This window comes from Xyrauchen texanus, chromosome 10, assembly GCF_025860055.1.
Source record: "Xyrauchen texanus isolate HMW12.3.18 chromosome 10, RBS_HiC_50CHRs, whole genome shotgun sequence".
NCBI lineage: Eukaryota > Metazoa > Chordata > Actinopteri > Cypriniformes > Catostomidae > Xyrauchen > Xyrauchen texanus.
In genome coordinates this window covers 31,153,990-31,179,416 of record NC_068285.1, presented here as the reverse complement: position 1 = coordinate 31,179,416, position 25,427 = coordinate 31,153,990, and the positions used below count along the sequence as shown (strand labels likewise).

General features: G+C 37.3%; 1 protein-coding gene across 2 annotated transcripts in view; it reads right to left on the bottom strand.

Moving 5' to 3' along the window:
- Positions 1-278: 278 nt before the first annotated feature.
- Positions 279-25,427, bottom strand: part of LOC127651029 (alpha-catulin-like) — a 94,968-nt gene continuing 69,819 nt past the window's right edge. The window contains exons 5-19 of one of the 2 annotated variants that reach the window (XM_052136729.1): positions 25,334-25,423; positions 20,957-21,127; positions 20,051-20,251; positions 16,829-16,915; positions 16,140-16,298; positions 14,011-14,103; positions 11,534-11,684; positions 8,376-8,413; positions 8,218-8,268; positions 7,951-8,105; positions 7,338-7,386; positions 6,425-6,481; positions 4,539-4,658; positions 3,526-3,609; positions 279-1,791 (exon numbers count right to left, since the gene is read on the bottom strand). In XM_052136729.1, coding sequence (XP_051992689.1) covers positions 1,627-1,791; positions 3,526-3,609; positions 4,539-4,658; positions 6,425-6,481; positions 7,338-7,386; positions 7,951-8,105; positions 8,218-8,268; positions 8,376-8,413; positions 11,534-11,684; positions 14,011-14,103; positions 16,140-16,298; positions 16,829-16,915; positions 20,051-20,251; positions 20,957-21,127; positions 25,334-25,423 — 1,671 coding nt within the window. In that variant the 3' untranslated portion in view covers positions 279-1,626. Of the gene's footprint in view, positions 1,792-3,525; positions 3,610-4,538; positions 4,659-6,424; positions 6,482-7,337; positions 7,387-7,950; positions 8,106-8,217; positions 8,269-8,375; positions 8,414-11,533; positions 11,685-14,010; positions 14,104-16,139; positions 16,299-16,828; positions 16,919-20,050; positions 20,252-20,956; positions 21,128-25,333; positions 25,424-25,427 lie in introns of both variants that reach the window. The other variant, XM_052136728.1, reaches the window with a different exon arrangement.

Sequence of the window (25,427 nt, the reverse complement as noted above, 5' to 3'; positions counted from 1 at the left end):
ATCATCTAGATCGGTAATTGTGCCCCTCTAAAAACTGTATTGGTCTCAAAAATCCCATATCGGTCAGGCGCTAGTTTAGTTTATTGTCTCATTAACCACCTTTTTCATTTAAGAAGGAATAGATTCTCACAGACACGTTATTTCCCGTCTGGTTGCAATGAAACTGCTTATAACGCTGACATTTTGGAGAATATTATAGTTTATGTACCAGTAACTCAACTAAATAACAATTTGCTGTTATATTTAAATTTATTGTACCATACAATCCTCTAAGCTTTATGTTAAAGACTATGATTTGTAAATAAATCATACATAAGCAGTCATTAATAATCATAAATAATTCACCCAGCCATTAATATTTTAAGAAAAATAATGTATATTTAGAGTTTATTTTTGTGTGTGATTTAACAATCATTTAACAATCAGTCATCAATGGTCCTACACTAATACAAATCAAGTTCTTAGCTGCATAATCATCTCTAAACCTTAATCTCTAAAGCTTATTGATTGGTTGACTGTAGTATAAATCAGAGGTACATTTTTGCAAAGTATCAACTAGAATTGTTGTGAGTGAATGGAAACCCAATTCTATCGAGCCTTGTAATATGTGCCATGCAAAAAAAGTTGCTCTTCAATACACAACAGTCCTACTGATTTTTATACTGTCTTCATTCTAACCTTTCATGTTAATGTATGAAAGCTCAACATGCATTGTTAGGTTTGCATTAAAAATACAAATCACAGTGACCTACAAGGCAGTCCATATAACAAGTCTGTCATTCCTACAAAAGCACATTTAAAGGATCTGATTCTTTATTAACATCCTTAAAAATGCCTCTTTTGGAAAGTATTCCTCGCTCTGAATCCTCCAGCAGAATAACACACAGAACATTAAGATGCTGATTTCTCAAAGTAATATCCAAAGTTACTGAAATGCTTCCCTATAGCCTTGAGCAGACTGCCTTGTGGCAAGACCAGTGCAGGAAGATGATTTAAACAGTGGATATATTTGGCATTGACTTTTACATGAGGCAGTTATACAAAATGGGTAGTTCACCCGAAAATGTAATTTCTGTCATTTAGTCACACTCATGATTTTCCAAATTCATGACTTTCTTCAACAAAAAAAAAAACTTTTAGGCAGAAGGTTACTTTTTCCATCCAATGAAAGTGAATGGTGACTGAGGCCAACTTCTGCCTAACATCTTCTGTGTTCCAATGAAGTCATATGGTTTTGGAACAATATGAGGGTAAGTAAATGACAGAATTGTAATTTTTTGGGTGGAATATCCCATTAAATACAGTGTGCAGTGTGTTTGCATCAAAATATCTGAGGTTCTCGTCATGTACACCTCAAAAGTTGACAAATCACAAGAAACAAAGCAGTTAAAAATGTAGCTTATTGTTACCAGCCATTACACATAAAACAGTTGCATAATGACTTGATCACATGGATGTTTTTTTCTCAATAATTTTTGGTAGCTGGATTGAGGCTGGTAATGCTAACGCTACTGAACATCACAAAGCAAATGGACAGAAGCGCAAAGAATGGCACATTGTGAGCAAGTGCATTGCCATGCACTGTGTGTGCGCGTGATCAGGCGAGAGTGCCTTTGGTTTTCAGAGCTATTTGCTCTCCAGGAACGTTAGATTGGCCATGTGCTGCTCCAGGGATTTGACCCCGAAGCCATTGGAGCCTTTGCCATTCAGAGTTTCCTTGCTGACGGGAGTGCTCAGCTGTTTCTCCTTCCAGTGCTGAGGAGAACTCAGACAGCTGCGTTCTGATTTACACTAGAATTAAATGAAAAGAATAAAGCTGAACACAAATGAGCTCTAGGATTTGGTCATATATTTTTACTTTGTTCAGTTTTGTTAGTACAGATAACTATCATCTTGACCAAATGACAATAGACTATATACACACACTAAATAATAATAATAATAAAAGTTATATGAATAGACTTATATAGCAAACTGTTCTACTTTGGTTATATAAACATTTATAAACTTTTAAAACAGCAATGCAAACTCTTAAAAGGAAAGTTTTTCCAAAAACTACAACCTCGTGCAACCTCGCGTCCTTCTGCATGGACTGTGTGTTTTGTCTTCGCTGTATGCTATGGATAATTTAATTTAAACCAACTGATCTCAGTTCAGGACACTCTCAGGTGTCAGTAAAGGGTTAAACTTTTGACAGACGGAGTCATTTGGCAAAAAAAAAAAAAAAATCGTGGCTCTGATCTCAGTCTTTGGTAGAAATGCCAACAAAACTGCATCTGGTGCAAAACCTAATTAAGGTTTAACATTGAAACTTGAGTCTCTAGTTTCATCCGATATGCCATTTTGAAAATGTGATTTATCTCAAAACGGCACCCTGTTAAATACACTAACCACTATAGTGGACTATAACACAATTTTCCCCCTAAAAATCCTTTATCGTGCATTTTTATAACCAGAAGTTCAGTTTCAGACCGCAGATGATGTTTGGACCACTCAACATGTTTGGCAGACATGGGATGATGCAAACCATTACTTTGAATCAGAATTTATTTATGCTAATTTCTGATTGGTAAAATGCTTCAGCACTGACAATCACTTGTTTGTTTGACAGTGCAACGAGAGAATATCAAGATTAAGTTGCCAAAGAAGAAAAAAGACATTGTAACAAATGTCATATCAAGTTAAATAATGTGTAAGTGTATATATTTTTTACTTGTGCTTTTCCCAATACACATTGTTTCAAAGCAGCTTTACAGAAAAACAGCTGTATTGTCTGTGATTGACTCCCTATAGCTTGGTATTATTTAAAATTACACAACTTAGTCCCACTGTCCCATATGAGGTAATCACATTTTAGGAAAACTATTTGCGCTTCCAATTTATTCATTTTTTGCATGCTTATTAGGTGCTACTAGTTACAAATCAAAAAGGGAAACAGAAAATGCAACCATTTGTCACACGGGTCTCGAGGAGAATAAAATAGTTTATTCATCCGCATGCCATCCCAGATGTGTATGACTTTCTTCTACTGAACACAAAGATTTTTAGAAGAATATCTCAACAGAGATGTGTTCTGCAGAAGAAAGTCATGTAAATGATGAGAGAATTACAAATTTTAAATGAACTTAATCGTAATTACATGAGTCTTAACATATACAGTACAGTATATTACTTAACTAAGATTTGATATAACAATTTATTACACAGCGTTCTGATATACTTATGTTTGTTCAAATATGTTTGTTAATGTCCGCTAAACTATAACTGGTCTTTGTCCCAAGCAACCGATTTCTGACATAATTTCACATCTCTTGTACCACTTCACTTTCTCATGTCACAAATAAAATAATATTTCATGTTCATTTACTGATATATTTGATAAGCAGATGCGTAATAAGCAGGATAATATGCAGTCAGCAACTCATTATCACATGTCAGCCATGATTAATTTTATCAATCGGTTTAAGTGTCAGAACTCAAATCCGTGTTAAACAATTCAAACAGCGCGTTCATGTTACTACCAACCTTTCTGTTGAGCTTATTACATATCGGCAGTAGGTAAACCACCACTGTCAGGATGCCTTTGGTTTTCTGTATAGATGAGTCAACCTGAATAACACAAACAAAACAAATGGATCTTTAGCTACCCAAATACCCAAAACAAGTGCACCATGGCTGCATGTTTGGGCTCTCATTGCAGTCAAGCAATCATTTCCCAGAGACAACAATCTATACAATTTTGACAAATGATTTGTGGAACAGGCTGGTTCACATATAATCGTTTTTTGTCAAATAATATGCCTGTACACCACGAGAGCTCCTGGAGACATGCTGGGAGATCCTGATTGAGCTTGTTTTCCCAGAGTTCGGTTTCTTGCTTCCCAACACGGCACACATATAGCCTCTATATACCTATATAAAACTGCCTTTGGCTGTGACCTTCACTTCTTTTTAAAAACAGAGGGATGGTCCTTGACAGCAGGCCATTTGATCATGTTAAATCGTATTAGGGAATAAGGGAAGGTCAGTGTCTTGGAAGGACAAATAGATTAGGTGAACAGCATTGCATTTATCATCTAATCTAATTTGTCAATGACCTAAAAACAATAAACTAAAGTCTACATTGTTCTCTTTAAATAAATTAAGATATATTTATTTATTACAGTACTTTCTGGATTATTTGACTTGTTGGCATACTGCAGTCAAACATGTATGGGCTCACTTTATTTGACAGTGTCCATGTTACACATATAACATTTGCAACCAATCTGCTACGTATGACAATGTGGTATCTTTTCATGTCATAAAACAATTTAAATTCACATCAATATTTCATGTCCATTTATTTACTGATTTGGTAAGAATCTGTGTAATAAGTGGGATACATAAAGCAAGACAGTCATTATACCTCTTCATGAATCTTTCACTAATTACAAGATTACCTACCAACTACAAATACATGAACACGTCCCAAGTCTGTTTACTATGCTGCAGTCAACAGAAAAAGCACTTGCCGTTCTCTTGTTGTTTTCCATTACCTTCTGAAAGATGGCGCTCTTTCCCTGAACTGGAGACTTGGCACAGACCTGCAGCTGTTGACATGAGGCTGCCAGCTTCTCTGACTCAGATATGATGAGCATTCTATCATCATCCAACACCTATAACACAGACAAAAATGTGGCCATCAGGGCAGTGTGTGTGCTACTAAGAACAGAAGTAGGAATGCTTTTAATTTCTGAATTTGAATAGAGGTAACAAACAGGATGTACTTAATTTCTGATGAACCCCCCTCCCCCTCATTGTGTAGCTTGATAATATACTATTGTGAATTGTGTTTAAAAATACGTAATTAAATAATAATTGCATTTATAACCCCAGTGAGCGAGCTGAAGGCAACTGTGGCAAGGAACACAAAACTCCATAAGATGTTGATTAATGGGAAACCAGACTCACTGTGGGGGCCAGTTCCCCTCTGACTAATATCATGAATATAATGCCAATATTACTTATGTATAGTGCAAGTCATGTTTTAAAATTATTAAACTATGTAAGTGTTAGGGGTCAGTATTTAAACAAAGATTTTGTATGAACTGTAAGATTAATGACTAATGTCTTTGAAGTTCATCCTGGATTAACTGCAGAAGTTCACATGGATGGCCTTTGTTATTGGCTGATGAAGGCTTTTGTTGGCAGTTAATTGATAGTCTGTGTGGTCCATTATTTAAAAGTGTGGTCCATTATTAGACTAAGGTGATGCAGGCAGATTGTAACAAGGCCATAGTAAACACATGGAAGCATGGATCTTCTTCACTGGTTAGATGTAACGTGATTTCTATAAAATAAACTATGGCATTTTAGAAATTATATACAGTAGACCTGCTACTCTAAAACACATGTAAAAACAAATTCAAAATATAAATAAGTTGTAACAAAAATGTATTATATTCCCTCACTACCCTAATGTAGCCTATGACAAATTTAATAGAGCTGCAGAAGTGATATTTTAATATTTATTATCAATCCATTTCTGCCTCAAGTACAGTTAGTGTTACTATAGTAAATTCAAGGGTGGTGATGCAGAATTCTGTGCAGAATTAAAATGGTTTCCGCTCCTCGCACATTGCTTCTCACTGATTCTCGGAAAGCTGCGAGTTTAAGAGCTCTAGCTTTAAGATTTTTGCGCTTGCACTGCTCGGTCCATTGAGCCATATCCATCTACAGAGCCATACAGGTGCATTAGTTGAGGTTGTGCCTCCACCTGTGAGCCCCTGATGAAAACCCCTGCTGTAACTGATAAATTGAAATTCAGTAAATACTGTAACGGTCAAATTTCTTTGAGATGCAAATGAGTAAAACTCTCTTCCTATCATTCAAATTCAAATGCCACTTCATCAACCTGTGGGGGGGTGGAAATTTCAATTCAAATTCAAATGTATAAAGTAACAGGGAGCCAATTTTTTAATTCTTAAATTTGCTGGTGGCCCAAACATTTAAAACTAACATCTGAAAGCCACTGCCAGGTATCTCCTGAGGCAAGGAGAAATGTAGCATTCTAATTTGCCTAACTTAGCCATCCAAACAAAACTGCATTAAAGGTTTGCCACAGTGAGGTAATTACTATTTGAACAGATGGCTAAATAAATAGCAGTGAGCTATTTATATTAATGTGTATTAGCGGTACTTTCTGCTCACAGCTGGGCATATGCATTATAGGTCAGGCATGTTTGAGATTATTAATCAAACCGTGCGCTGTCCCACAGGTGTCAGGCGTAGTGATTATGGATGTGTAGCCTGTACCCACCCAGGCCAGATCAGGGGTTAACTAACATTAAAGAGATAGATGACAGTCATTTAAAGTCTTAATTTACAGGCATCTAATTAAACTCTGAACCATAAGAGCTGGTGGGCATGGTGGGTGTGTTACCTGTGTGGAAAAGGTGTGCAGGATGGAGCACAGATGGAGACCCTGGTCTGATAGCACCTGGGGGAAACAATCATTAAATGTCAGACCTTACGTTACCAGATCAAATATCACACAATTTATTTTATTTTTTTTGGCATGTTGCAAGGGTGTTCTGGGTGGTTTGCTAAGATATTCTGGGTGGTTGCTTACTGGCCCATGCCAAAAGAGTCCATCACTATGTCTCTATGATATATCCTGATCCCTAGATATGGCTTGGGTCCAAATTTAACGTTTTCATGTGTCAGGCCTCAACAAACCGCACATTTAGGGATCATTTATGTCTTTAGTACAAATAGCACAAAACTCTACATGAGTAACCAAATAATAGAATAATAATAACAACAGTGATCCCTTAGCAAGCACCAATAACAAGCAGTGGTTATACCTAATATTAATCATATTTATTAATATATATATATATATATATAATATTTTCTGACTTCCATAAAGCCAGTTAATTTAGATGTTTCCACATGAAACATAACTTGACAAAACATTATTTAATTTTTTTACAGTGAATAAAAGACAGACAAATCTGAAATACTGAGAGACCTTCTCAATACTGTTAGTAGTGAGCTATTGTCTTTGACGTCAAGCAGTAAGGATTGTTCTGTCAGATAAGAGGTTAAGAAGAAGGGGGTGTGGTTGGGTGGAGGCCAGTATGCCACGCTGATTGAAAGACAGACTGCCTAATCAGAATTTCCTCCCCATCCACAGCTCTGGATCATAGTATCTCACAGACAAATGACAGCTGGCCCTTTTAATAATATATTGATCTGTCTTTTCCTTCATTGCTCTTAATGACACTTCAAACTGATTCAATTAAAATGTCTATGCGAGAAAGGGAACAACAGGAGAGAGAATGCAGCCGTACCTCAGCTTGGTGGAATAGATCCAGAGTTGTCTTGAGCAGGCCTTCCCCCCTGAAAGAAAGAAAGAAAGAAAGAAAGAAAGAAAGAAAGAAAGAAAGAAAGAAAGAGCAGTAAAAAGCAGTGTTAATAATGAAAAATCCTCTAAATCCATAAAATTGATTGTGTAGAATGGCAAACTCTAGATTAACAACAAAATGATTTTCCCTTCCTGAACATTTTTCATAAAACTTTATGTAAAACTTTAGATAACACAATAGTTAACATGAACTTACAATTAACAACATATATTGTTCATTTTTAGTTCATGTTATTTCACAATGCATTTACTAATTTTAGAATAAATGTATACTAAAATAAACAATATATATATAAACGGTTTGTTTACATCCTGCTATTGCCAGGATTCTTTTTTTTATTAATGTTTTGCATTAACTATATACTGTTTGTGTGTATATATATATATATATATATATATATATATATATATATATACACACATGCCGTGTTACATTTCCTGTGTGATACAGTATTATTCTACACAATCTGATAATCTGACAGATGAACTTTGAAGTTTATGAAAAGGTTTTCAGGGAGTCTGCTGCAACAGGTCAGTACCTGGTGAAGAGGTACATGGAATAGGCCATGCTGGACATGATCTGGCACAGTCGAACCATCTCGTGGTCCTGCTCATCCCAGCGTTCCACCTCTGAGTCCACATCAGATGCGAGTAGACACAGTTCCAGCCCTATCTTAGCGATGGTGGTTTGCTCCTAGATAGATCAAGGATAGCAGACATGTCAGATCACAGAGGCATAGATGCATAGACACACACAGAACCTTCAGAGCTGACTGAACGTTAATTAATTACAAAATAAACTGTACCTCAGCATCAAGCTTGGCAGCCTTGACTGCCTTCAGGTTAACGGAGTGTTTCTAGGAAGAAATGATTCAGTAACAATGGTGAAAGACATGAAAAGGTAACATGAGATTTGTGATTTAGAGATATTTTGAAGGTCTACACGTTCTTGCAATATACTCACCCCTGGTCTTGGTAGCGACAGATATGTTTTCTTATCACCTAAAAATTAGAAGGATAATATTTCATTGATTTGCCTTTGAGAGGTATTAGTAAAATGAAACGTAAGAGTATTAAACAGATAGTTCACCCAAAAATGAAAATTCTGTCATCATTTACTCACCCTCATGTTGTTTGAAACCCATTTTACTTCCTTCCATTGAACACAAAACGAGGTGTTAGGTAGAATGTTAGGGACTAACAGCTTCAGTCACCATTCACTTTTATTGCATCTATTTTTGATACAGTGAAAGTGAATGGGGACTGAGACTAACGTTCGATCTAACATTCTCCTGTGTTTTACGAAAGAAAGAATATGATACAGGTTTTGGTCAGGTTTTCACTTTTGAGTGAACTCTTCCTTTAAATGCTTAAAGTCCATCCGTAAAAGACAAAACCCTAATTTGCAAATGGGGTAACCATAAACCTATAACTTGGTTAAAATGAACTTCAAGTCTGAGAAAGGCTGTGGATAATGTGGATCAACAGAAAGGCATGATCCTTGGAGAATGACAGTTTGTTTTGGGAAATATCTCCGTTGGCACAGATGATGACTGGGAACCTCTCATCTGGAACAAAAACATCTCCCCAGGCACCGCTTTTCTGTCATGTTACTGAGGCCTCTCTTCAGACTCTGTGACAAATATCACTGCCACATAAAGCTCCGGATTTATGTGCTGTCATGAGAAAACCACAGTATCGCTTTGGAAAGCTGACATCGCTTAAAAACATCCTTGAGCGTTATGTCCAAATACAGACTTTCACAGACTTGTAATCTCAGTGGGACTGCTTCAGTGCCTACAGAGATTTATTCAGCCTCTTTTCAATCGCCTTATTAGAGGGAAGTGGATGCAGTGTAAATGTCAAAGCAGCACAACATTAGCGACTAGAGAAGATAGCAATCTGGCCATGACAAAAAAGGACTGTTACAACTGTTATCATTGCCCTGCCCACAGACATGAACAATTGTCCACCTGAAAAGGAATGCTACTGATGGAATAAAAGCAGACAAGAAATCCACAATACCATACTGTAGCATATACTGTAGTGGAACTACCACTAGGAGATCATAAAAGACATGAGGGCGGTTCATATCTTGGGCTATGTGATTGGCTTTATGGGAAAAGATGGACAGCAGCTGGAAGATACAGAAGGACGGGGAGGAAATGTGTAACAGTTCCAAAAACAAAAATCCCATTCATTTTCTCTGTAGAGTAATTGATTTTTAACGATAAATGGTAAACTTTTAAAGACAGACCTAACTTAAGCTCTGAGGAAGTTAAGCAATTTGAATAGTCTAATTCCAGGTGAAAAACTACACTACCCTAGAACCCTAAAGAGACATCCACCGTTCAAAGAAGTCACTGTCACCATGGAAATGGGAACCATGCCAAAAGAGCTCAGCAACAACCACTTACTGTACAATAAATCCTCTAAAAAAATCTCTTTACTTATTATCTCACCAACTTATTTGAGAGTGATTTCAGAGTGATTATTTATATTTTAAAAAATAACACATAAATAATCATGTCCCCAGTCCATAATAAGAAATATTTCTAGAACAGGAGCAATTCTAGCTTACAAGTACCACCTGTTTTCGCAGGGGACAATAAGTGAAACACCAGCTGTATAGGCAATGCTTACAGACAATAAATCATATGGGCTTGCTTCACCCAAAAATGAAAATTCTCTCATCATTTACTCACCCTCATGACATCCCAGATGTGTATAACTTTATTTCTTCTGCAAAACACAAAATGATAATGCCTCATGCCAATCTAGAGGTCTGACTTTCTTTCTACTGCTGAACACAAATGTTCAGCTCTGTAGGTCCTTACTATGCAAGTGAATGGGCGCCGAAATTTTGACTCTACAAAAAGCACATAAATTGTGCAAAAAGTAATCCGTATGACTCTTCTATGTATGAGTGTTCTGCTTACTATTTTTAGAAGTGATATGATGTGAAAAACATCAATATTCAAGTAATTTTTTTGCTTAAAATTCTCCCTGCCCAGTAGGGGGCGGTAAGCATGATGAATGTGAAACATAAGAATATTGTGAAAATGACCCATTTCTCCGCAACCTCTATCATATCACTTCTGAATATATTGATTTAATGGAGTCTTATGGATTCTTTTTATGCAGATTTTTGGAGCTTCAACATTTTGGCACCCATTCACTTGGACCTACATGTGTGGACCTACAGAGCTGAAATATTCTTCTGAAAATCTTCATTTGTGTTCAGCAGAAGAAAGAATGTCAGACATCTAGATTGGCATGAGGGTGAGTAAATGATGAGAGAATTTTCATTTTTGGGTAAACTACTAACAAACTAAATTGATACAGCAACCTAAAATGCTGTTTATGACTCAACTCAAGTGAGACGCTGCAAAAGCATCTGTATGACACAGGTGCACATTGACGCATCCTTAGAAAAGCCCTTATAATAGATCTCAGACAGATCGACGGATTCATTTGCTAAATGGATTGCTTTGGACTGTAGGTCAATGATAGGCTTATGTTCAAAAGTATGGAAATAAACAATATATTGCCTTTTAAAGCCACTTTTTGCCATGCTTTACCCATCTGCCACAATAATGTAAATATTTGAATTATCTGAATTATTTTTATTATATACTTTGTTTTTATTAAAGAAAATTACATAATTATTTATAATTGTTTAATCATTATATGTAATAATTTTTATTTGGGGACCTTTCTCAGCAAATATTGTGATTAATTGTACATATGTAATTAATAAATTGGTATAATTTTATTAAATTGATTAAAATTATCAATCGATGGACAACACTTATTTGAATATATCTGAATGTTTTACATTGACCTTAAAATATATTGTTATTAAAACTCATAATGCAATTCAATTTTTTTCAAATACTTTTTTTGCTTTAAAGTAAAGCTTTTAATGTTGTTATTAATCCCAGGACTGGTTGGTTTGATTCATGGTTTAGATCCACGTTATTGAGACATTTTCTGAAATCCAAATGGTGAAAATGAAAGGGAAAATTACCTACTTTTGAAACAGAGACAAAGTGGGTGTCTCTTTTGTGCTCTTTTAAAAGGCATAAAATGGTAGAAATACATTGGATAAAAGTGGCATACCTCTGCGTCCCTCAAACACATCACTGATCTCCTTCAGTAGAATGGCCATGTCGCACAGCTGAGACTCCCAGGCCTCGCAAAACACATCCAGGTTCTCTTTGGCGATCTTGCTGGTTGGGTGCAGAGCTAGTGTTTGTGCCGCTGAGATGATCTGAGGGAACAAACAGAGAGGATTTATCACTAGATTGCAACCAAGGGCTCACGGTTTTTCTGGTTAGCTTCTGCTGGTATGTGCAGTAACTACACCAAACAATGTCTTTCTCCACTGACTGTGACCCCCATTCAAAAGTAGCCAGCTTTTTTCAGACTACATTTTTTTTTTGGAAGCAACATTTGAACTGCAAATATGTATGCAGTAGATGTTTAAACACTTTTTTTAGGGCTGTTAAAAAGTGTGAAATGGAAATTCAACTCTGTCCACCTCTGCACTACTGCTGCTATTTTTAATAAAGATTTTTCTCACCACTTTTAAATATCTTTTGATGTGACTGCATAATTTATCTGCTATAAAAAATTTGAATATCAAGATTCATCTCTGGTTTCTGTCCATCATGCTAGAGCAGAAATACACCATCTAACTCTGTTGGCAACTGCATAATTATGATTTACAGCTTTCTGTGAGGAACACAGCAAAGCAGATCTCATCTCCGCTGAGGGTGTGGATTCAGCTGGTAATTACCAGCAGCTTTTGGAAATATCAATAAAGAAACTCATTATCATGCACCCCTGAAGCTGCTGCTCCCCTGCTGTGCTCTTATTGGCCAGCTGATCTTTAGAACTTGTCATTATTGGCTGGTGAAGAGAGGTCACTCTCTGTAAGAATACTCTTTCCTGCACTCTAGTGCACAATCAGACATGCTAATGAAGCCTGCTGATGAAATGCACTTGCAAATATACACTCAGTTTAACAGAAGGAATAACACACAAGTAAAAATACAGCAGAAACTGTTGGGAAAATATTCTGTAACAATATTGGGTTACAACAAATTGTCATTTCTGTGTTTATTGTAACATTGTTACCAGCATAAACTGGCCCAGTCTTGGCTGTTCTTTTTCACATCACTATTGCACTTGCCACAATAACTACGTTTCCAACCAAGGAGTTTTTGCAAAAAAAAGTTTTAGCGCATTAAAATAAAGCTGATAGAAATGCACATTATCGCAAAAATGTCACAAATGTCGACATAATATTTTTCCGTTTAACTCAAGTTTAGTTTTGAAAAAATTAAATAAATTACCAAATGAAAAAAGCATTCAAATTAAAAAAATAAATTACCAAACTAAAAAAGCATTAAAATTAAAAAAATAAATTACCAAACTAAAAAATATATATATATTTTTAAACGTATATATGCCTTTTCTTTACACAAACTTAAATTAGCTTTACCCTGATCTGTAGATTAATAAAGTCGGCTGAATGACAATCTAAGAATGTTCTGCACTTTTTTCAAGACTATAAACTATCAGAACTATTTGTCCAATGTGGAGTTCACTTTCAGAAAACAAGCTTTTGAACATTTTAAAACGTTTAAATATTTTAAATCTAACCCTCTTTAACTCGGAACGCATTTACTGCTTCTTCAGAAAATATTAATTTGCATTATGAAGCTAAAATACATTTTAGACGATAATCAAGTTCAGATGGTCGTTAAAAGTTGCTGGAGAAATATACAGGATATAATGCAGTTGTGATGGCAATGCTTTAGATTACATGCCCATCAGACGGGCAACTGTTCCTTTTTGATTGCAATTCCTCCTCTTCTGATTGCTTTTATTTGTGAAATTAAAATGAGTGTACGCTGCCTAATTTCAATGAATTTTCTCAATAATCTCCCCAAACGTCGTAGGAAAAAGAAATAGGGACATCTTGGAGTCGAATTAGCGATAAACACACTTCTGAATGGAAATGGCTTCAGGGCAGATTTAATTTGTGCTAAACCAAATCTTATGCGACAAAGTATTTTTCTATTCATGACGTCATCACGCACACCATTTTTATAGATAAAAGGCTATTTGAATGGAAACGGGCATAAGGTGGCAAATGTCACAATAATTTTTTGCATTTTCACTTTGTCAATAACAAAATAGTGCAAAGGTGGATGGAAACTAGGCTATTGTTATAAAGTTCATATTCCAAGCACAGCCAATACAATTCAAACAGCAGGAAGCAGTGATGCATGTTTTGCAAATGATCCATTTCTTGCTAGTTTATTAATATCTGTCTGTGTGTGTGTGTGTGTGTGTGTGTGTGTGTGTGTGTGTGTGTGTGTGTTTCTGTAATCAGAGTTGCAAAGTCAACAAGACACCACAAAATGTGTCAAATAAGCATTGGTGATTTTTTTTAAATAAGCGCTGACTAAGGTGAATAACAATCTACAGTTCTTTTATTTATAAACAAAAAATGTATATTGCTATTTTGCTGAGGAGCCAACTTCCTTGTTTTTGAGCAGATGTTTCAGTGGGGTCTCTTTGTTTACCTGTGGGCCAATGACACAGAAGGTTTCTTCAGCATGAATACAGGTGATCTCCAGAGGCTCTGTCCCCGAAATATGACAGAGCAAACGACAATTCTGAAATGAGGTGTAATGAGAATGAATGACAGTACACTTTAAAGATAATCCTATACTCAGACTCCAACAAATGGATTATATGATATATACAGAATCTCACAAAACTGAGTACACCTCTCACATTTTTGTAAATATTTGATTATATCTTTTCATGTGACAACACTGAAGAAATGACACTTTGCTGCAATGTAAAGTAGTGAGTGTACAGCTTGTATAACAGTGTAAATTTGCTGTCCCCTCAAAATAACTCAACACACAGCCAAACAGCTGGCAACAAAAGTGAGTACACCCCTAAGTGAAAATGTCCAAATTGGGCCCAAATTGTCAATATTTTGTGTGGTCACCATTATTTTCCAGCACTGCTTTAACCCTCTTGGACATGGAGTTCACCAGAGCTTCACAGATTGCCACTGGAGTCCTCTTCCACTCCTCCATGATGACATCACGGAGCTGGTGGATGTTAGAGACCTTGTGCTCCTCCATCTTCCATTTGAGGATGACCCACAGATGCTCAATAGGGATTAGGTCTGGAGACATGCTTGGCCAGTGCATCACCTTCACCCTCAGCTTCTTTAGCAAGGCAGTGGTCGATTTGGAGGTGTGTTTGGGGTCGTTATCATGCTGGAATTCTGCCCTGCATCCCAGTCTCCGAAGGGAGGGGATCATGCTCTGCTTCATTATGTCACAGTACATGTTGGCATTCATGGTTCCCACAATGAACTGTAGCTCCCCAGTGCCGGCAGCACTCATGCAGCCCCAGAACATGACACTCCCACCACCATGCTTGACTGTAGGCAAGACACACTTGTCTTTGTACTCCTCACCTGGTTTCCGCCACACACGCTTGACACCATCTGAACCAAATAAGTTTACTTGGTCTCATCAGACCACAGGGCATGGTTCCAGTAATCCATGTCCTTAGTCTGCTTGTCTTCAGCAAACTGTTTGCGGGCTTTCTTGTGCATCATCTTCAGAAGAGGCTTCCTTCTTGGATGACAGCCATGCAGACCAATTTGATGCAGTGTGCGGCATATGGTCTGAGCACTGACAGTCTGACCCCCCACCCCTTCAACCTCTGCAGCAATGCTGGCAGCACTCATACATCTATTTCCCAAAGACAACCTCTGGATTTTACGCTGCACTCAACTTCTTTGGTCGACCATGGCGAGGCCTGTTCTGAGTGGAAGGGTCTTGGCAATCTTCTTATAGCCTAGGCCATCTTTATGTAGAGCAACAATACTTTTTTTAGATCCTCAGAGAGTTCTTTGCCATGAGGTGCCATGTTGAACTTCCAGTGACCAGTATGAGGGAGTGTGAGAGTGATGACACCAAATTTAACACACCTGCTCCCCATTCACACCTGAGACCTTGTAACACTAACGAGTCACATGACACCAAGAGGGAAAATGGCTAATTGGGCCCAATTTGGACATTTTTACTTAGGGGTGTACTCATTTTGTTGCCAGCAGTTTAGACATTAATGGCTGTGTGATGATTTATTTTGAGGGGACAGCTAATTTACAAACATGCTAAAACATGCTAGCAACACCTAGCTAAGTGCTAAAACATGATAGCAATGCCCAGCTAAGTGCCAACACATGCTAGAAACACCTAGATAAGTGCTAAAACGTGCTAACACATGCTAGCAACATCTAGCTAAAACATGCTAACAATGCCTAGCAACATGCAAGCAACTTGTTAGCAATGCCTAGCTCAGTGCTAAAATATGCTAGAAACATGCTAACAACATGCTAACACATGCTAACAGATAAAACATACTAGCAAATTGTTAAAACATGATAGAAGCATGTTAAAACATGCTAACATACCTGAATCATAAATTATGACTGGTACCACAAAAATTCAAATCCAACTGAACCTAATTTTTACTAAATTCCCCATTTCATGATACATTCATTTTGCATCGTTTAGTAAATATTTGTAATCTGTTATGCAGGTCTTATGGAGATGCATCTCCAAGATCTTTGTCAGAGCAAAAATGTACATCTCTAATGTTGAGCAGATGAGCCTCTCACCTCCAGCAGCTGTTCTTTGTGCTCAGTGAGTGTGCCAGCATAGTCAGCCACGGCCTCTAGGTTTCCATCCCCACCGGAGGCCTTCAGAGCCTGCAGCACCAGGTGATCTGAATGCAGCTTCAGCAGTTCAGTGGCCCTCCCAACCGCTACCTTATGAAGCTGAACAATGACATGTGAGAGACAGCGAAATAAAGGATTCATGCTGGTCAATTTATTAAAGTATACTGATAAAAGTCTCATAAACTAGCATTCTTTTCAGACACACATAAAAGTTATGACTACAATAAGTGAGTCAGATTTTAATTTTGTAATCAAGATGATTCATTTGATTCAAATCAATCAATAACTTTGAGTGTTTATGCCTGATTCATTTAAGTATTATACTGTACGTATATTATAAAATATGAATAATTTGTTCATAATTCAGACTACAGTGGTCGCAGCGTCACACTGTATGTTTGTTCTTGAATACAGACAGCAAATTAGTACCCTGATATTTTATATCATTACATTCCACGTAAAGTATGATTTATTTTGCCATGGTGCTGTAGATTCATAACTTCTGAACAGAGGAGCATTCAGCACTGAAATGGATACCTCAACAGAAAGTTTTTTTTTTTTTTTTCCTCCCCAGAGGCTTTCCCTCCAGGGATTCAATCCCTGCTTGCAGCCTGTCGCAAGAATCTCACCTCTCGCCTGAGATCACTGACACTCTGACAAGTCTTGAGAATAGAGAGCTCCATCGCTTCCGTGGCCTCTTTGGCTTTAAGCGTTTGCTGCTGGAGGGAAAAAGAAAGACAGAGAGAGAGAGAAAGGGCACTTTAAGCACTGCACAAAGGATGATTTCATCTGAACATTCGCCATCCATGTTGAGGAACTCGTCAAATTTCAACACAAGTGTCAGTAGGGCCTGGGCAGCCTGAAAGACAGACTTTGTAAGACATGACAGACTTTTTCTGCATCTCTTTCTTGGGAGGACAGGCAGACAGGTGGGTGGGATTGCTTTCAGACAGAATCACAACAGGGTGTCAACACAAACACAGCACAGACAGGCGTATGAGCATTAGCGCTCTTGTCTTCTGAATTTCACTCTGAGACATCACACTGTGACTTAAACACTCATTGCACTTCAGTGAACACACACCAAATGTTTCGGTCACTGACATTTTAGAAGGATAAAGTGAGGGCCAACCCAAATTTGACCATGTGAAAACAACACTCAGTAGCATCTGATGACAGAAAAACATACCTACAAGGGCTGTTTTAAGGTAGACACGACAAGAAAATAAATTGTAATGCCTTTATTTAATGAAAACAAGGTTCCTTTGGAAGACATGCAATGGATGGAAGTGTATGGATGTCTCTGCACATATTCTTCATTCAAATTTGAAGTTCTTCCACAAGGGCGGCGATATAGAGCTTCTAGGTTCTAGTTTAGGAATATACAAGCTTCTTGGAGCTAGAGGGGAAACTTACTTCGTACAACCACTACTAATTACCATGGCATCAGTTAGTTGAAAGTAATTGCAAAAATTAAGTTAGTTCTGAAAAAAGGTCATTGTTTGTTTACAGATGTCACTTGGTTTGATATAGTGTTATCTAATTCAATGAAAGCCGTACATTTTAAGTGTGGCTTATGTGCCCAAATGTTTTTTAGGGTGACTTTATGTTTTGTATGTGCACAAACGTTTCTTTATTTATCAGATTTTGCAATGCCATTCCCTTTGAATGGACAACAAATGTTTACTACTGAACCAGCTTGACTAATTAATTGAAAATAACCAACAAAACACTGATTTTGTCGCTCATAAATCAGACATCACTACTGATTGCGAGCAAGGTTTACTCTACCCAAGGTCATTTCTAGCCAATTAAATATATTAAAGAAGAGCAAAACTAGAAAAATTTATATTCAAGGTGCACTAAGTCTGGTTCTTACTCTTCCCATCGGTCCCAGTACAGTACTTGTAGTTTTGGACTCTATACTGATACCCATCATCTTTGATACTGGAAATTTGTTTACCAAATGCTGCCACTCTACACCGAATATGTTAGCTAATCTTCTGTTTTGTTACTTTAAACCTGTGTTTTTCTCTGTCTCATGGTACACACATATTCCTATAATGGACATCTTTGTGTCCAATCCAAACGTAGGTATATTGTGTTTGTTATATTGTTTGGTTTGGATTGCTTGTTTGGTTTACATATATTTTATGTTTGAGACTGAAAGTGCTATATAAACATGTTATTATTATTATATTCATTAATAGTGATAGTCAATTGCATGACACAGTGTCATGTTTTGTCAACATGGCAGCATCCGTGAGGGGCTACATGCTCAATATGAAAATTAAATGGCTTTTATTGGGTTTCTGATATGACGAGAATCTTCGTCTATTGGGAGTGTACATAATTTTCAACATATATATATATAAAAAAAAAAAATGCTATTCATATCATTACGTGTAAAACCTTTTTAATTAGCAAAAACTTACTTAGCACAACTTTGACTATAAAAATCATATGACTTGAGATTTTATAATTCCCATGATTTTTCCACATGGGATAAAAGCATCAAATGTGTTAGGGTAAACATTTTCATTTTTAAAAATTGCAAGAACATTTTCTACACCAAGTATATATAAGGTGTCTGAAATTTCTTTCAAAAGTAAAATAATTGCAGTGCCTCAATCTTTTTTCATTATTACCTTGAACAGGCTTTTTCTTTCACAAGCCATTCATATTAATAAAAGCAACCGTCTGATCCTCTTCTATTGATGCTATTAAAGTGTACATGCGATTTTCATGAATTTTCTTCTTTCTTCCTTTGCTTCTCCTTATGGTTTAAAGCCATCAGAAGATTTAGAGTCAGATCTGCCCGCGTGTAAAATCATGAAGCCCTCATTTCAATTTAGATAAAGAACATGCACGTCTTTAAGATACAGAACACATACATTTTTAAACAACAAAATCATGTGGTATTAATACAAAACTTAAAAGTATTTGCTCCAAAATAAAGGCATGCATGCCACAATGAAAGCAGATGAATAGTTTAATCAAGGGGGCAGAGGAAACTGAGGGCTGGAACCAGCAATGAATGAACACCAATAGATCCACACTGCAGTTCCTATTTCTTCTAATGTATGGAGCGCTGTGAGCGTGTGAGGTTCAGGGTATGTTTGAGGATGTGAGATTCAGGTTCAGTTACTCCACAGGAGGGGAGATGTGCAGAAAATCCTTTACACAGTGAACAACAAAGAAGTGAAGGACACAGATATTCAAGCCAAGTGAAATGCTTTTAAACATGTTGTCTTGGGAGATGAGTGTAAAAGCAAGGAACATGTAGGGACAAAGACAAGATGCTATATTTAGAGGATTTGTGTGTGTGTGTGTGTGTACTATATACATTTTAGCCACAGTTTAGGGACAAATCTCTAAGACAAATATATCTGACAAAACCTCCATTGGGGACATTAAGTGATGCCTAATATAAATAAAAAAAATGCAAAAAAAGGTTTTTGTGAGGGTTAAGGCCCAACAATGCTTAGTTTTTCTGCGTTCCGATTTGGATTACACCTGGTCAACCAGGTTGCATTTTAAAGTATACTCTTGATCGCTAGCAAATACAAATGCGTTCGACGTATGTGCACTATGACAGTTTTGAGACTATTTAGTAATCAACGGCAGGCTCAAACGGATAGTCCGCACTGTGCTGATGACATAATTAGCATCACGCACACTGTGCTTGGAGCGATCAGCAACCCGGACAACCGAAGTATACTTTGGCCTGTGGGGTTAGGGGATACACCATATCATTAGCTCTATATAAAAACAACAGAAGTCAATGGAAAGTCCCCACCCTGACAGAAAAACAAATATGCACAGTATATGAGTGTGTCTGTCCATCCTACCGCCTGTCTCCATGTGTTGATGAGCTGTTGGGTCTCATGACGTATGATCTGGAAGAGTTGTATGATTGTCTCTCTCTGCTCGTGGCTGGTGTAGGCAGAGTCTGTGAAGTCTTCAGTCTTCTCCATTAGAGCTTCCAGCTGAGCTGCCACAGCTTCACAGGACACACAGTACAGAGAGTCTCTCAGAGCCTCCATTTTTACCTGAAAGATAAAGTTCCAATAGAAGCGTTCAGGTTGTAGTCTTAAAACCGGAAGACAATTAGAATTTTTGAGCCATGGGTTTTCTTCGGAATATCCTTTTAATAAAACGTTCATGTTTTAAACACTAATGACACACAGTAATACCTTAAACGTGAAATTTGAAGCTGCTGTGATTTTTCAAATCATATTAATTATATTAAGTTAAAATTATAAAAAAAACACAGCAGCTATAACCAAGAATGACCAAGTTTGAGATATGACCTCAAATTATTCATTATTTATTTTCCAGAACAAAAGGAAATAGTTGTAGCTCTCAATTTTCAAGATAACCAAATAATCAGCTCATTACAAATATGATTGGCACATCTAGTAAGTAGTTAGTACGGACGTCAAGATTGGAGAAAAACCTAGTAATTTCAAAATCTCATTGTTTTTATAATGAGCTGCGTTTTGATCAGCATTTCGTTTTTCCAAGTAAACAATAAAAAATATGTACATTGAACAAGCTGACAGAAGGCATTTGCTTGCAAAGTTTGTATAAAAAAAAAAAAATAGGTGTATAGCAAAGAATAAGGTCTAGAGGTTGTGTATGTGTGGCTTGACTGGTTGGACAATCACACAGTACTTTCAGTCGAAGTTTGACTTTCAAAGAGAAACTTCATCCATTGAGACATTCATCGGAGAGCCGCTGTCTGACATCTGCACCTTAAAGTCTTTAATCCCAGCGTAGATGCTGACAGGAAGTGCTTTGGTTTCGCCACTGCTCCTCGTGTCAGTCACAATCTTGATGACTTGCTCCAGGGCCAGGCGCATACGCTGGAACACTGCTTCTTTGTTGATCCTTGCCGACTCGCAGTCTGGATGTCTCAGACAAGTCTGAGAGACAGAGAGGGCAAAAATATTATTTTTAAACAACAACCGAGGAATAAGAGAAGTACTAGTCATACTACATATAACCATCAAAATTTGCTGGGTAAATTCAATGTTAGTTCATGTTATTTTACCAACATAAGAAGATAACACTGTTGCTTAGTTGTAAATTCAAGCTCAATGATAAAACACCACTCACTAAAATGTTCTGCGGTGGAAGTGTGATACTTCAAAGAATATTATGGTACTACTGTATATTACTCTGGTACATATTCAAATAAACATGCTATTACCATTGTCCCATGACTAAAAAACTGCCAGTGCTGGTTAGATTACTTCGGAGTTGCAATCCGATACCACAGAAATGGCAAATTACATGACTAAAATTGGCTTCAGTAATGTAATATCTTGGATTATAATTTTTAGGTAATCTAACCTGATTGCTTTTGGATTACCTCTGACCTAACTCATGTTTGTTTGATGTCACATGCATTTCAGTAGATAATATATACCATTTTGACAATGTTGCTTAAATGCAAGATGCTGTGAATTATTCTTATTAAGATCTATAGATTTTTTAAACTAGTGTCTTCCTGGTATGATTTCTTTCCAGAATTAATAATTAATGAATGTCACTGGATATTGGATATAGAGTAGACATTATTTTGTAGCTCACATCAGAAGAGTTGAGTCATTTGAATAAGTATTTGTCATGAGAAGGCATAGTCTCGTCGTTTGAATGGTGATTTTGTCAACAAATTCAGAAGCATGGATCGCAAATGTATTTTACCCAGTGTAAAAATATGAAGGGAGATGCATGTGTTCCCCCATAATGCTGATAGAGCACTAGGCCCTCCATCGATGACAGACTCAAATGTTTGAATTTAACCAGCATTTCTAAGTTTATCAAGCTTGTTTAACAAGCATGGTCTTACTCCTGCAACTTCACCATTACAAACATCTGTGCCAACAGATCAGAACAGTAATATTTATGAATCAGCAACACAAAAAACAGTCTTAAAAAGTTATCACAAAAGCAAAAGAAGCAGAATAAAAAAAGCAATTTGAAGGATATGTAAAGGATATTGAGTTTTGGAAGGCAGAGTCCACACTGCAGAGATGTTTTTGACCTGTGTCTCCTTAAAAGTGAAATTATTTTTGTATATCGAGTGGTCAAACGCTGAGTGAAACCACTCAATCTTCAGTTCAATTATAGCCACCTGGCTAGTGGCTAGAAACCGGTCTGTGTGTGCAATTCCAAAACTGTAATCTGATTGAGTATTTTAACCCAAATCTTCTGTTGGGGTCTTTTATTCCCCCTTTTGAAATTTGCTTCTTTAAAAAACATGGTTCCCTTCATCTCAGTGGGATGAGGTTTGCTGACTTTTCCCTAAATTTACTATCTATACAAAATGGGCTGGATTCTGTTGGTGTAGTGGTGTGGAAAAATTACACTAATGGTGTTTGGGGTCAAAATTTACCCCCAATTGGAAACAAATGTGTGAGATGATAAAACCTTGCATTCCACAATGCAGGACACACACACAGAAATGAAGGGGTGATACTATAACACATCCACAATGTGGAATTCGCACGCACGCACGCGCACACACACACACACACAAACAGGAATGAATAAGTGAGACTATAACAGATATAATTTTTTTATTCATTTGTCAAATAGAATCAGACACAAATGCAAAACACACACAGAAATGAAGGGTTGGGACCATAACACATCCACAATGAAGAACACACACACACACACACACACACACACACACACACACACACACACACACACACACACACACACACACACACACAGAGATAAATTTAAGGGTGAGACATTAGACATCAACAATGAACACACACACACAGATCAAATGCGGAGTTTACCTTTTCCACAGTGAGAAAGTGTAAAATCTTACTCCGTAACAATGTTTTATCATTGCAAAAACTGACACTTCAAAACACCTTAAACCAGGAGATCAGCAGTTACAGAAATACTCAAACCAGCCCATCTGGCACCAACAATCATTATGCAATTATCTAATCAGCTAAACGTGAGGCAGCAGTGCAGTCAATAAAATCATGCAGATATGGGTCAGGAGCTTCAGTTAATGTTCACATCAACCATCGGAATGGAGAAAAAAAGTGATCTCTGTGATTTTGACCATGGCATGATTGTTGGTGCAGATGGGCTGGTTTGAGTATTTCTGTAACTGCTGATCTCCTTGGATTTCCACATGCAACAGTCTCTAGAATTTACTCAGAATGGTGCGAAAAATATCCAGTGAGCTACAGTTCTGTGGATGGAAACACCTTGCTGATGAGAGAGGTCAACAGAGAATGACCAGACTGGTTCGAACTGACAAAGTCTACAGTAACTCAGATAACCACTCTGTACAATTGTGGCGAGAAGAATATAATCTCAGAATGCTATTCTGAGATGCAGGTTGGTACTGTTTTATCGGCATGAGGGGGACCTACACAATATTAGGCAGGTGGATTTGATGTTGTGGCTGATCGGTGTATATCTAAATGCATAACTAGTCATAAGATCTGAAAACAAAAATCAGTTTGCTTCAATCAGGCAAATGAGTTGACCTCAGCAGACACTGTAGTATATAAAATACACTCACCTAAAGGATTATTAGGAACACCATACTAATACTGTGTTTGACCCCCTTTCGCCTTCAGAACTGCCTTAATTCTACATGGCATTGATTCAACAAGGTGCTGAAAGCATTCTTTAGAAATGTTGGCCCATATTGATAGGATAGCATCTTGCAGTTGATGGAGATTTGTGGGATGCACATCCAGGGCACGAAGCTCCTGTTCCACCACATCCCAAAGATGCTCTATTGGGTTGAGATCTGGTGACTGTGGGGGCCATTTTAGTACAGTGAACTCATTGTCATGTTCAAGAAACCAATTTGAAATGATTCGAGCTTTGTGACATGGTGCATTATCCTGCTGGAAGTAGCCATCAGAGGATGGGTACATGGTGGCCATAAAGGGATGGTCAGAAACAATGCTCAGGTAGGCCGTGGCATTTAAACGATGCCCAATTGGCACTAAGGGGCCTAAAGTGTGCCAAGAAAACTTCCCCCACACCATTACACCACCACCACCAGCCTGCACAGTGGTAACAAGGCATGATGGATCCATGTTCTCATTCTGTTTACGCCAAATTCTGACTCTACCATCTGAATGTCTCAACAGAAATCGAGACTCATCAGACCAGGCAACATTTTTCCAGTCTTCAACTGTCCAATTTTGGTGAGCTCTTGCAAATTGTAGCCTCTTTTTCCTATTTGTAGTGGAGAGGAGTGGTACCCGGTGGGGTCTTCTGCTGTTGTAGCCCATCCGCCTCAAGGTTGTGCGTGTTGTGGCTTCACAAATGCTTTGCTGCATACCTCGGTTGTAACGAGTGGTTATTTCAGGCAAAGTTGCTCTTCTATCAGCTTGAATCAGTTGGCCCATTCTCCTCTGACCTCTAGCATCAACAAGGCATTTTCGCCCACAGGACTGCCGCATACTGGATGTTTTTCCCTTTTCACACCATTCTTTGTAAACCCTAGAAATGTTTGTGCGTGAAAATCCCAGTAACTGAGCAGATTGTGAAATACTCAGGCTGGCCCGTCTGGCACCAACATCCATGCCATGCTCAAAATTGCTTAAATCACCTTTCTTTTCCATTCTGACATTCAGTTTGGAGTTCAGGAGATTGTCTTGACCAGGACCACACCCCTAAATGCATTGAAGCAACTGCCATGTGATTGGTTGATTAGATAATTGCATTAATGAGAAATTGAACAGGTGTTCCTAATAATCCTTTAGGTGAGTGTATACTAGTTATATATTTTTTTTTCTCTCCAACAGATGGCAGTAATCTTCCCCCAATTCATGACAATACAATATGTCCCTGAATCAAATTGTGACATAGTTAATGTGTAAAAGTAAATTTAACATAAAATGTTCTTATTTTATCTAAAATTAATGGTGTTGTTTAGTAATTTAGAGGTAAATAAGGTAGAAAAAAATACCACAATTAAAAAAATAACATTTGTTTAAAAAACAAATGTTTTAGGTACAAATTACACTCTTAGTATGTGGAACTCTCACATAAACATGTTTAATCACTCTATAAGTGCCCCCCTTGTGATACTTTTTAATGATATTAACATGTTTTAGACAGCAGATTACCTTAGAAGCCGTGAGGAGCATCATCGTGCATTTCTCCAGAACAGCACGAGCTGCAGCCATTCGAGCTCTTTTCTTCTCATCCTTCAGATCCTGA